This window comes from Platalea leucorodia (assembly GCF_965183815.1).
Source record: "Platalea leucorodia genome assembly, chromosome: 10".
Classification (NCBI taxonomy): domain Eukaryota; kingdom Metazoa; phylum Chordata; class Aves; order Pelecaniformes; family Threskiornithidae; genus Platalea; species Platalea leucorodia.
The window spans coordinates 7,520,644-7,532,836 of NC_138832.1; the positions used below are offsets into that span (position 1 = coordinate 7,520,644).

The 12,193-nt window shown below is 65.0% G+C and overlaps 2 protein-coding genes across 2 annotated transcripts; both read right to left on the minus strand.

Moving 5' to 3' along the window:
* Positions 1 to 676: 676 nt before the first annotated feature.
* NOX1 (NADPH oxidase 1) lies at positions 677 to 6,316 on the minus strand. Its single transcript, XM_082322899.1, has 13 exons — positions 5,420 to 6,316; positions 4,313 to 4,408; positions 3,769 to 3,879; positions 3,593 to 3,677; positions 3,368 to 3,513; positions 3,108 to 3,289; positions 2,748 to 2,886; positions 2,550 to 2,642; positions 2,145 to 2,380; positions 1,902 to 2,064; positions 1,630 to 1,776; positions 1,298 to 1,422; positions 677 to 1,103 (listed from the first exon to the last, which is right to left on the minus strand). Exons 1-13 carry the CDS (start codon positions 5,462 to 5,464, stop codon positions 977 to 979), a joined length of 1,695 nt encoding a protein of 564 aa, XP_082179025.1. The 5' UTR covers positions 5,465 to 6,316; the 3' UTR covers positions 677 to 976.
* Positions 6,317 to 6,461: 145 nt separating this feature from the next.
* XKRX (XK related X-linked) lies at positions 6,462 to 11,959 on the minus strand. The gene is made up of 3 exons (XM_082322900.1): positions 11,637 to 11,959; positions 9,264 to 9,523; positions 6,462 to 7,770 (listed from the first exon to the last, which is right to left on the minus strand). The coding sequence occupies exons 1-3, from the start codon at positions 11,942 to 11,944 to the stop codon at positions 7,025 to 7,027; spliced, it is 1,314 nt and encodes a 437-aa protein (XP_082179026.1). The 5' UTR covers positions 11,945 to 11,959; the 3' UTR covers positions 6,462 to 7,024.
* Between the last annotated feature and the right edge of the window lie 234 nt (positions 11,960 to 12,193).

Here is a 12,193-nt window from a genome sequence, read left to right on the forward strand (position 1 = left end):
GAGTAAAGCCGTGTCTCCGGCTGCCTTGTTTGGTCCCTTGTGGCAGCCAGAGTGGGACTGTTGGGTTCTGGGAAGAGTCTGGCGTGGCTCCAGGGTAGTCCAAACCACTCGCCTCCCTCCTTCTCCCCAGCACCAGGGCAAGATCTACTCGTGGGATTTTCCATGCCGTGCTGTTCCCAGCTGTTCAGAGGGGTGTAAGGGAAGCACAGGACGGGGAGCTCGGCTTTCTGTCCCTGCTGACCAGGCGGGAACGGCTCCATATCTGATTGCTGTATCGCTTACCACGCCGGCCTGCTCGGGGAGGGTGGTTTTCCCCTCTTCTCTGCATATGCTTGAGCAGAATTTGTTGCCTTTGCATGAGCTGCGTTTGAAGTCGGCCTGCGCGCTGGTGCAGGCCAGCTCCGGGTGGTGGCAGCAAGCCCCCGACCCAGAAGGTTTGCTGGGAACCAGCGTTTTTATTGCAGCCCTGCGAGGGGGCAAAGAGCGGGCCCCCTTCGCACCTGCACGGACTGAGTCACCACGCAGACTTTTATTGCAAAGGAAAGCACGTTTAATTTACCCTTTTACGCAAAGGACTGTTGAAACCCAGAGGGGCACGTTTGGCCCCCAGTGCCTGCTCGGCGTGCCCCTCTCCCGTCCCATCCCCATCCTGTGGTTCTGCCCAGCCCGCTGGGCCTTCCCGCTGCTTCCCGCTGCTCCAGCGGCACCATCGCAGGATCTCCCTCTGGTTTCTCGACAGGGGGCCGTGCGGAGCTGCCGGCCCGGTCCCACCATAGAGACCCCTTGTAGACCAGGTTGAGAAGGCAGCAGTCTCTGAACCTAGAGTTTTTGTGGAGGAGTACCGTGCCGCGTCTTGCCTGGATTCTGTGCGTGCACTCTTCAGCACGTGCTTATCCCCGGCCACGTCGACTCGCTCGGGGGTTGAGGCAAGACTGGCAGGGTCCCCTGTCCGCTGGGGTCCCAGCCTGGCTGCCACTTAGAAGTTCTCCTTGTTGAAGTAGAATTTGACCTTCCTGGGGTCCAGGCTGGAGTGCTGCTGGCAAGACTTCTGCAGGCTCTTTGCCAAGGCCCCCGGCCCACAGAGGAACACGCCGACCACCGACCTGCACACGGCACGGGTACGTTGGCACCGGGCGGCTCAGGGAAAAGTGATTTAAGAGCTTTTTGGGGTCCCTGCAACCTGCGGGGGATGAGCATGCCCCTCCCAAAGCCAGCGCTGCCCAGCCCAGCACTGGGTGCCGGGGAGGAGGGGGTTCTTCCCAGCTCTGGCACCCTGAACCTCCTGCCTGGTTCTCACCTGGGGTGGGCTGCAGCCACTGCCGCAAACTCGTTGTTCCACATGGGTCGCCCAAAGATGGTTTTGTGCCTGAGGCCCGTCACCGTGTCCGTAGCGGTGTCAAAGCGCAGCGCCACGTTGTTGGCCTGGGCAGAGCAGGAAGGGTGAGGACCCTGGCCACCACCTGCGAGCCCACCTCCTCACCACAGAGGAGCATCCATCTCTGATAGCCACCAAACACCGCTCCCGGACCTTCTGCCTACAAGCCGTTGAAGTGCTTGCCCTGCCTCTCCTGCCTGGCTCGGCCACCCCGTGTCCCCCCTTGCAGTCACGCCTGCCCGTGGTCGACTCACAATGCTGGTGTCCCAGCCAGTGAGGAAGAGACGGTAGGTGAGAAAGTCTGCCTTGCCCGACTCGGCCATCTTCTGCTCCAGCGAGGCAAGCAGGTCATTGAACCAGGCGAAGGCTCCTGTGTCCCGGCAGAGCCAGTAGAAATAGATCTGGGATGCGAGGAGAGGGGTTGCTCAAGGTGGAGCAGAGCCAGAGGGGTGGAAGGACGCAATGGCAAGGACTGGGAAGCCCAGCGTGGAGAAACGCACGGCTGCTCCCATGGGACACCCCATACCTTCTTGGTCTTGAGCGTCTGGTCAGCCTGCTGGAACTTGTACCAGATGGACTTCAGGATGGAGGCGAAGGGGGTGACACCGATGCCCGCTCCCACCAGCATGGCCACCTCGTACTGGAACACGTCTTCGCTGGCTGTGCCGAAGGGGCCATCCACCTCGATCCTGGCCAAGGGAGGTCATGGGTAAGAGGTGCAGCCTCCCCAAATCCCCGGGATGGTCCATTCGGGTGCTCCCCAGCCTACCTGGGCATCTCCGGCTTCTGCTGCTGGAAGGTGTCGATGAGACGCTCTGTCCAGTCACCGGCTGCGCGGATGTGGATGGAGAAGAAGTCCTCCTCGGGCGCCGAGGTGAGGGTGAAGGGATGCCACTCCAGCAGGGAGATAGCGGGGCAGTTGACGAAGATGTACTGCCCCACCTCCATGCGGAAGCCCTTCTTATGCATCTGCAGCTCCAGCACGCGGGCAGGGTGCATGACCACCTGGGGGGCAGGGGCAGGGCTCAGCGCCCAGCCTGGCTCCTGTCCCTGGGCAAGGGCCTTTGGCAGCGGCCCCTGCCCACGTCCGCGCGGCCACCCTGGCAAGGAGCTGCGGCACCCGTGGCTGCGAGTGAAGGAGCTGGCGGTAGGCACAGGCTCCCGCACCACCCACCTTGGTGACAACCACCTTCTGCTGCGCACGCCAGATCCGGAGGATCCGTTCGAAGATGTAGAGGAGGACGGGGGCCAGAACCCACTTCCAGGACTGCGGGAATGGAGGAGAGCAAAGGGTTGGGGAGGGCCAGGGCTGGAGCATCCCAAGGGCAAGGGAAGGGCTTCTCCCCCCGCAGCCGTCCCGCCGCTGCCCTACCTCGGCGGGGATGCTCCCAAACTCAGGGAATTTGCAGCAGTCGTGGCTACAGTCCTCGTCCTTGTGCACGAGGTGGTGCGCGCAGCGATGGGGGTGCACCTCCTCCATGCTCTCCTCCGTCTGCCCGCGCACCAGCCCTCTGCGGGGAAGGGAGGGGTGAGCCCAGGGGCCGGCTCCTGCCCCCCCAGCCGGGGCTCAGCCGCTCTGCGTGAGGCTGGCTGGGCTAGCCAGCCCTGGGAATGGGGAGCCCACAGCCCCGCTGGACCCTCTCCGGGGCTGCACAGGCAGGGCTGCCCCACCGGGGGTCTGCAGCTGCTGCCCCTCGCTGTCCTGCCCTCGGGGAGCGGTGAGGAGCCTTACGCGATGCCGTGGATGACGAGGCCGGCGAAGTAGATGAGGAAGAGGTGGTGCGTGTACCAGAAGACCTCAAAGTAGTTCCTGCGGATGAACTCGGTGGAGGATGTGACCATGAGGATGAGCGCCAGCGTGATGATGACCCCCGTCAGCCCCGGGATGGTGGTGAAGGCCACGTACTCGACGGTCTGCAGGGGTGGCAGGATGGGTTAGGGGGGCAGGGGACTGGCGGTGGCAGGGGGTTGGGTGCCGGGGCTGGCGCTCACCGTCTGGTTGGAGTGGATGGGGTTCAGCCACTTGTCTCTGCTCTGCAGGTGTATCTTGGAGAGGACAGCGGCGAGGCTGCCGTCGGTTGCTTGTTGGCTGTGGTTGTAGCGCTCCAGGTTGAAGAGGTGAGCAATGGTGTGCACGGCTGGGCAGGGGACAGGCAGTCACATGCCTGCCCGCCTCCCCATCCCCACCGTGCCCCCGAGCCCGGCACGGGGCGATACCTGTGAGCAGGGCCAGCGCGTAGGCCACCAGCTTGTGGAAGGTGAGGTTATGGTCCAGCTGCTTGCGCAGCGTCCGCCTGCAGCACTGCGGGGAGAGGCGGTGGCATCAGGGCAGGGATGGGGATGGAGATGGGATGGGGATGGCCACGCTGGCCATGCCACTGCTGGGCACTCACCGAGCAGGTCCCGCGGAGGAAGGAGAGGAGGTTGCGGCAGACGGGCAGCAGGATCAGCATGCTGTTGAAGTTGAGGCACTTGGCCGATGCTCGTGCCCACGCCAAGGCGGACTGGGGAGAGGGGAAGGGGTGAGAACCACTGTTCCGTGCTGCAGATGGGGTACGTCTGCCTGCAGCCGTGCTGCCCCCCACCGCTCTGCCCAGCGTGGTGCTGTGCCAGGACTGGGACAGGATGGGGCTAAGCGATGCTGAGCTGGGACTGAGTTACTGCTCTGGGTACCGGGAAGGAGCAATGCTGAACTGGGGACTGGGAGGGGGTGATGCTGAGCCAGGAGAGGAGGGGAACTGGCAGGGGGTAATGCTGGGCTGGGGCAGGACAGGGACCAAGATGGGGACCAGCACGGAGGAATGCTAGGCTGGGGACAGGGACGGAGCGATGGCGGGCTGGAAGAGGACAGGACAAGAAGGGGCATGGGGTGCTGCAGCACCCACCCCACTGCAGGAGGGCTCCGAGGCGCACATGTGCCTCGGGGGAGCACCTTACCCCGAGGATGGCCCTGGTGTAGAAGTACCGCTCGTCCTGGTCGAAGAACAGAAAGTAGTACGTGAAGAGGAAGATGTTGATGCCCAGCCAGGCCGCCTGCAGGGGAAAGCCATGGCCTCATGAGGGACCCTGGCCCGGGACCCCCTCACCCCGCAGCACTCGGGTGTGGGTGCAGCCGGAGGGCACCAGGACAGCGCGTCCTCTCCTGCTTCCTCATCAGCTGCAGCAGCGCGCACGGGGCCGGGACACGGGGCCAAAGGTGGGGAGAGGTGTGGAAGTCTTGCAAAATAACTATCTTGTCACCCACGGCCCCGTGCATCACCCACGCACGCACGAGGAAGGAGGAAAGGCAGGCGCAGGCAACGCCTGCACGGCAGGAGGGCAGACCCGGAGGGTGGCCGGGGCTGAGCGGGGCTGTCTGGGGAAGACGTTGGGAGACGGAAATTTTGCAGGGAGCTGGCTCACCTAGCCCCACCGCACTGCCATCCCCTGCCTCACGCTGCTGCACCCCGCACTGGCCCCTCTCACAGCCATCAGTTTTTTGCAGAGCTCCCAAGACCACTCCGCCTTGATTTTTTTTTTTTTTAAAGTAATTTAAAAAAACGAAAATAACCCAACTTTCTGCAAACCCCCATTTTCCCATGCATTTGCAGCTCCTCACGCAGCACTGAGCAGCTGGCGCGCTGCCAGCCGGGCAAGCCCTCTTACACCAGCGATGCTGCGGCACGGCACCGGCAGCTCGTCCCTCTGGTGTGGGCTCTCGCAGGAGCCTCCTGCGGTCAGGAGGGGAGAAGAGGCACATGGGAGGCTCCCAGCCAAAGTGGCCGGGCAAAGCAGCGGCATTTTTAAGTTTTGCAGTGGGACTCCCCCATTTCCTTTGAGTTGTGTTTTCCTTAAGTTCTCTGAACCCCATCCCTCCCCTGGCTTTGCAGGTTGGCTGAGCAGAGGGGGATGCTTGTCCCTCCCTGCAGCCCAGCCCCAGGAGAGCCCGCCAGCCCCCATTTCCCCCACGAGCCCCCCGGCGCCATGCCCACACCGTGCCCCCCATAACCCCCTGCATCCCCCCAGCCCTGCCCAGTGGATGAGCCCCCAGCCCCACACACTCACCAGGACGGTGGCCGAGAACCAGTGGTTGACCAGCCAGTTGCCCATGGTGCGACGTCCCCGTGCCCGCCTGCCCGCGCCTGCCGCTACCTGCCGCTGCCTGCCCGCCGTTTTATGGAGGCGGCAGGCGGTGCGGCAGCCCCGGCTGTGGGAACGGCACGGCGGGGACTTTGGGAACGGCACCGTGGGGACTTTCCCCCGAGAAGCCTTTGAGGAAATGTCGGGCGGTTTCAAAGGCCACCTTCCAGGAAGGCAGGACTGATCACATCGGCCAGCCCCGAAACCAGCCCCCTGCGCCGGCCGGGCATGGCCCCCCACTGAGGGGTCCCCCGCGGCCCCATGGCCGGGTGCTGCAGGGCACCGGGCTGCTCCTCTCAGTTTTTTGCAAAATTTGGGGACAAAACCGGTATTTTTTTAAGGTAGGAATTTCCTGGTGGAAGGAAGTTGCGGAGGGTCCGTCCTGTGCCCGGCTCAGCAGATGTGCCCATCCCTGGCATCCCTCGCCAGCCTCCGCTGCCCATTTGACAAGAAAACCGCCAAGGGAAGAGATGCATCCCGGGGGCATGGCACTGCGCCGGTGCCAGGATCCAGCCCAGAGATCCACCCCAGGGAGGGTGAGTTAAGATTTGAGCACCCAGCGCCTGAGCACCAGCATTGCTGCACCTCCGTGGGCACCCTGGGGGGCTCAGAACCCTCAGCCTGGCACCCAGGACCCTCCAAACTGAGCTGACCCCAAAAATGGTTTCTGGGCGGGAGGGAGGTCCCTGGGTCCCATCAGCATCACCATCGCTGTGCCAGCCACCCTTCCTCTCCTGCGTGCCCTCCGCTGCAGGCTCCCGAGCTCCGCGGTGCCCAGCGCTGCGGCACCCACTGCTCCTGCTGGGAACAGCAGCCGTTACCGGGGCCTCCTGCCTGGAGGAACAGGTTGGGCAGGATTGCGTGCCGGGTTGGTCCTGGCCCGCAGCCAGGGCCATGCTCGCGGAGGCACAGGATGAGGCCGGCCCCCCGTCCCGCCATGCTCCTGCATCTTATCAGCTCCATGGCGGGGCTCCCCGCATCCCCGCTTCCTGCCGGCACAGCCCTGGCTCGGTGCCCATGAGTGCGAGGGCTACGTGGGCAGCGGGTGTGCGCAGCCATGCCAGCCTCGGCGGGACGGTCCCCACCCTCCGCCTGAGTCACCGCCCTCCCGCCAGCACCCGGACGCGCAGCCACAACAAAGTTTCTTTACTGCTTGAAACAGTCCCGCTGGCACCCGTGGCCCCAAGGTCACCGTATGTACCATAGCGGGTGGTCGAGGGTGTCGGGGCACCTCAAGGGCTGTGCACCGCACGGCAGCTGGCTTGCAGCAGCAGGTGGTTTGGGCACCCCGTAAGTCCTTCGTGTCCATGCGCGTGGTCCTGGGCAGGCGGGCACGCTCCTGTCCCCCTGCCACGCTCCTGTCCCCCTGCCACTGCGGGGACGCACTGGGACCCGCTGCCACTGCAGGGCCAGGGAGCGCCTGCCTCTGGCACGGCTTGTGCCGCGAGCCCCCTCCGGCTGCCGGCGCAGCCTGGCGCTGCCCGTCCCCGTGTCCATAGCCGGATGGAGGAGCCGGGTGCTGGCCGTGCCTCAGACGATGCTGTGCCTCACGCCGGGCTCGTGGGGCGCCTGGAGGCGCAGGGGGGTCCCCGGCGTGTGCCGGCGGCAGCAGACGCAGTGCAGGAAGTCGGCGACGTTGTGCCGGAAGAGCTGGCGGCAGGGGTGCAGGTACTGGAAGAAGAGGAGCATGAAGTAGATGCCCAGGCAGTAGCCGAGAAGCAGCTGCACCACCAGCAGCGGGGTGCAGATGTTCTCGTAGACGTCCGTCTTGAAGAAGTACCAGAGGATGACGAGGGCCGTATTCTCCGCCAGCCGGGCCACATAGTACACGGCCAGGCGGCCCCAGTTCTGCGACTTGTCGATGAGGTCCCGGTCGGCCAGCTTGAGCTGCACAGCCGACCAGCAGAACATGTTGATGCTGGCGTAGAGAAGGGTGAAGGCGCAGAGCACCACCACCGTGCCCACCCGGCTGAAGTTCTTCTCGATGTTGTCGGGCAGGCGGGTGCCGCTCCGCCAGAACTGCACCCAGGGCAAGAAGAAGACCACCAGCAGGTTGGCCAGGGCGATGGGGATGATCCAGTGCTTGAAGACGGTGCTGAAGAGCACGAGGACGGCCACACGGGTGGAGATCTCCAGGCTGCGCCAGAGCACAATGCAGAGGAAGGCCAGTGGCCGCAGCTGGACCTTGTAGTCATCGTACTTGACCTGGATGGCCAGGATATTGCAGACGAGCGCCCCGTAGGTGACCGACACCAGGCAGATGCCCATGAGGACGGCTGCAGAGGGAGAGGGCAGGGGAGTCAGGCAGTGCCGGGGACCGGGCTGTGTGCCAGCCTCTCTGCTGCCCTGGGTGCAAAGCGTGGGGTGCCAAGTCTGGGTGCAACGTGCAGGGTGCCAAGCACCAGGGCTTACAGCAGGAGGCTCAGCGTGAGCACTGCTGGGACAGCTCGTGGCTGGTGGCGACAGACCCTGCAATGGGGTGGCTGTGGGGGAGCACTGCAGGCAGCAGGAGGCTCTGCTCCCAGATTTTCTCCCTACATCAATAAACCAGAAGCCTTTGCCAAACTGGGGCTGTTCCTGGCCTTGAACCAGGCGCCAACCCCCCCTGCCCTGTGCAAGAACGCTGCTCAAGGGAGAGTGGGGCATGGTCTGCGCTGCAGAAGTCCCTCTGCCCTCACCCGGGCCAAGAGCTGCACCACTGTAGCCCACCACTCACCCTGGGAGCACCCGAGGGCTGCAAAGCCAAGGTCATTCATAGGTAATACCAGCGGCTGCTCGCATTCAGTGCAGCCAGGAAAACCATGAGGGAGAAAAAGGGAAGCATGCAGCTGGTCCCAGTCACGCCATGCTGGCAGCAGCGGTGAACTGTGAAGCTGAGCTGAGACACCCGAGCTGCGAGGGAATCACCCCAAACTTGTCAACCGGGATTTGCTTCCCGCATCTGCTGCTGGAGGAGCGCTGGGCTCGTCCTCCAGCCTCTGCTGTTCCTACTCCCCAAAACGCCCTCACAGGGGGCCATGGCCAAGGAGGGGGTTTCTGTGGGGCATCTCCCGTGTTCCCCTTTCCACGCACCTGCTGTGGGCACCGAGGGCAAGGCCTGGGCTCCCAGCACAGCTGGGAGAGGGCAGCTCCTTCACCGGGCGCTACAATCAGAAAGGTGCAAGAGCACTCCTGCGCGCCCGGGTCGGTAGCACACTGAAGTGGGAGTTAAAAGCTTGCTCCAGCACATCCAGCCTCTGTGCACATCAACACCCCAGGAGCAGGCAAGGGAGCCTGGGAGTGGAAGCACTGGGCTAGGAGCTCCGGCTGTGGGGAAAGGCACAGAAATAGATCTAATGGAGGGAGCACAGGGAAGCCAGAGCCCATAGCTAGCCTGAAAAAATCAATAACTAATGGAGATTGGAGCAGCCTGGGGCAGGGGCATGACATCTTTATGGGATCTTTATGGGACAGGGCACCGGGTGGATGGCACGGCTCCATAGGGCAGACGTCTGCAAGCACCAGGGCTGGGAGCAGAGCCTGGCGCCTCAGTCACAGCCAGCTCTTCCCACTCTCCCCAGCCTCACTCCAAGCTGGAAAGCAGCGCGCTGGGCGTGGGAAAAGCAAACCAGGGGACAGACAAGTGCTCAGCCTCTGTGGTTGCGGTCCACATTTAGGGGAGTCCGGTGGCAGCTATGCCCCCAGCAACTCCCCAGAGCTTCGTTCAGATGCCACACTGGCACATGGCGGGGTCCTGCCTGGACGGAGCCCAGGTGCCGGGCACCCTTACCTCGGGCGGCGGGGACGTACTTCTCCAGGATGCTGATGTAGAGCTGGAGGGTGAGCTGCGGGGTGGAGCCCAGGAAGGCCTGGATGACCGCCATGCGCTTGAAGGCGTTGCGGTGCGTGGCCAGCCGGCGCACCGAGTGGCCCACCTCCTGCTCCATCTCCACCTCGTAGCCTTGCCGCAGCCGTCGCTTGCGGGTGATGGTGACATAGGGCTCCTCCTCCTTCCCCGACCAGCAGTACACCACCAGGGCCTCCACGCACCTGCAGGGACGTGGCAGCCATCACTCCGCCAGCCTCCCTGATGCCCCCCAGCCCCGCTCCCTGCACCTCCAGCCCCTCCTCGTCCGGTGCCGGCCAGACCCTGTTCCTGCCAGGCGCAGCCCAACTGATCTGGGCAACTGTTCAGCAGCGCTGTGGGCAGTCCCCGGCCCTGGGATGTCAGGATGAGGGCAGGATCCTGGGATGTCAGGATGAGGGCAGGGTCACACCAGGACCATGGGGATGTTCAGTGGCTGCTGCTCTGCTCCGGCACTCAGGGTGAAGTGTGTGGGGCAGGGGGACAACAACTGCCCCAGCGATGGTGCAACAACTGCTGCAAGAGGTGCAGCATCCAGGGTATGGAAACTTCAGCCCTGCTGGGAGCTAGAGCTACAGGAAGGGGTTAATCGCCCTCAGGCTCTGTTTTCCCCACTGTCAAAAAATGCATCTCTTCCTCTAACCAGAAGCAAGAGAAACTTTCTGATATTGTCTTTGATCTCTCCTCTTGAGCACAAGTCTTCTACGCTTCCTTCTTGGTGGGGACAGCAGGAAGGGGAGCGCAGGGTGAAGCCGGGTGTGACATGGGCAGATAAGACAGGGCTTCCGCAGCCCCCTCCCCGCGGGGCACGCGAACGTGCGGGCAGGGGAGGCGGCTTTCTCCCACGCTGCTCCCCACTGCAAGGCCGCCGGGACCCCCAGCCCCTCCGCACACAACCATGCAGGTGGGCGTGCGTGGGCCAGAGGCCATCAGCAGAGGAGGACCCATCCGACAGGCTTGGCTCCCGCCCGGGGACGAGCTGGCTCTGGGACCAGCAGGACGTAATTATTTATGAGTGTTCATTAGGACGGCAGCAGTTGCTCTGAGAACCAAATGGAATGAGGTTTTTTGGATAAATTCTCTTGCCAGATCAGGCCAGTGCTCATGGCTCACTGCAAACTCTAATGGGAAAACGGTTTCATCCAAAAGGCCCGGCTTCTGCCGGTGCCCTGCCAGACCTTCCCAACAGGCTGGGCTCCATCTCCAGCCCGAGGAGCCGAATGAAGCAGCCCCCCCCAGCAGTTCTGGCTGGCACTTGCAAGCGGCCAAGCACCATCGCAACCGTCTCAAACAGCTGCGGTCGGTGCGGTGAGAGCTGCGACAACGCCTGTGGGCCAGCGCAGGCTGAGGTGGACCCGCAGCCCTTCCAAGAGCTGGCGGCACCGAGGTGAGGCTCCCCAGCCGCCTCTGAAGACAAACCGCGGTGACGAGGACACCCCCGGCACCCTGCTTGTTTCCGGTGACGGAGGAAGCATGGTGCAGGCCGCGGTGTTTTTGCAGCTCTGCGGTTATGGCGCGCCTTGTAGCGTGGCTGCCGGCGTGCCCCCGGGGAAGGAGCCCTGCGGAGATGGCGGCTCTGCCATGCCGCTCGCTGCACCCCCTGTGCGCTCTTGCCGAGCGGGATGGCCGGGGTGACGGCAGCCCAGGGAGGCACCGCAGCATTCCCAAGGAGTGACAGATCAGCATCTCTCCAGCTTGTGCAACATCCACCCCCTCGCCCTCCTCTCCCCAGCGGGGTCTGGCAGCCCCCCAGCTCCCATGCCAGCCCCACTCCTGCACCCAGCTCCTCTCCTCCGTGTCCCACAACCCCTCCGAGTCCCAGGCCCGGGGACCTTTTCCAGGGGACAGAACCCCTGTTCCTATTCACCCTCAAGCACCCCAGCTGGGATTTGCATCTGTGCTCCCAGCCTGAGCAAGACGATGGCAAAACCCAAAGGCAGATGGAAATGCTGGGTGCAGAAAGCGACCGTGCGAAGAACCTTTTCAGCAGCTGAAACGCAACAGGCTGGCAGAGCCGAGTCCTGCCCAGAGCAGGGGTCCGGCAGGCAGGGGAGCAGGCAGCAGTCCCCCGGCAGGACGGCAGCTTCGCTGGGGAGGGGTGGCCGAGCAGAAGACCCCGGAGCAGCAGCGTCCCCGGGGCGGAGGGGGCCGGGGAGCCGGCAGGAGCAGCTCTGGGCACGCCGCACGGACGGATTTCTGCTGACAGCCGGTGCCCGCAGCAGCCCACCCTGCCCGGCCCCGGCTCCCACCCGGTGCCCGCCGCCCCGCCGGGGGTCCCCGCGTCCCGGCCCCGCTCACCTGATGACGGGCCCGAGCTGGAGGAGGTGCATCAGCAGGACGAGGGGGCGGTCGCGGCTGAGGTCGCGGTGCACGAAGATGAGGGTGAGCTGCACCAGGACGGAGGGGCAGAGGACGAAGAAGACGGTGAGCGCCAGCCAGAAGCGGTCGTCGGAGTGGCCGTAGGAGAGGCAGAGGACGGCGGCCGCCGCCCCCTCCCCGCAGAAGAGCGCCGTCGAGAAGACGATGCCGAGCGGCAGCTTCGCCCGCGACGGGGCGGCGGCGGCGGCGGCGGCGGCGGGCGGGCAGCCCCCGCTCGGGCCGTCCATCCCGGCCCCGGCCCGGCCCGGCCCGGCCCGGCGGCTCAGCCCCGCCGCGGCGCCATCCCGGGCTGCAGCGGAGAGAGGAGCCGCGCTGCGGGGCGGGGCGGGGCGGGGCGACCCCGCCGCACGGCGCCCCGACGGGCAGCCCTGGCCCGGCCCCGCCGAGCCCAGCCGTGCCCAGCCCAGCCCAGCCCAGCCCAGCCCAGCCGTGCCCAGCCGAGCCGAGCCGAGCCGAGCCGTGCCCCGGCGCGGTGG

Excerpts from the sequence above, each read along its gene's own strand:
- NOX1 (XM_082322899.1), bottom strand. The coding sequence starts at position 5,464 with ATGGGCAACTGGCTGGTCAACCACTGGTTCTCGGCCACCGTCCTG. Across the intron at positions 3,290-3,367 it reads CCATCCACTCCAACCAGACG|ACCGTCGAGTACGTGGCCTT; the intron begins GTGAGCGCCAGC and ends CCACCCCTGCAG. Across the intron at positions 1,104-1,297 it reads GTGGCTGCAGCCCACCCCAG|GTCGGTGGTCGGCGTGTTCC; the intron begins GTGAGAACCAGG and ends TGCCGTGTGCAG.
- XKRX (XM_082322900.1), bottom strand. The coding sequence starts at position 11,944 with ATGGACGGCCCGAGCGGGGGCTGCCCGCCCGCCGCCGCCGCCGCCGCC. Across the intron at positions 9,524-11,636 it reads CAGCTCGGGCCCGTCATCAG|GTGCGTGGAGGCCCTGGTGG; the intron begins GTGAGCGGGGCC and ends ACGTCCCTGCAG. Across the intron at positions 7,771-9,263 it reads GTACGTCCCCGCCGCCCGAG|CCGTCCTCATGGGCATCTGC; the intron begins GTAAGGGTGCCC and ends CTCCCTCTGCAG.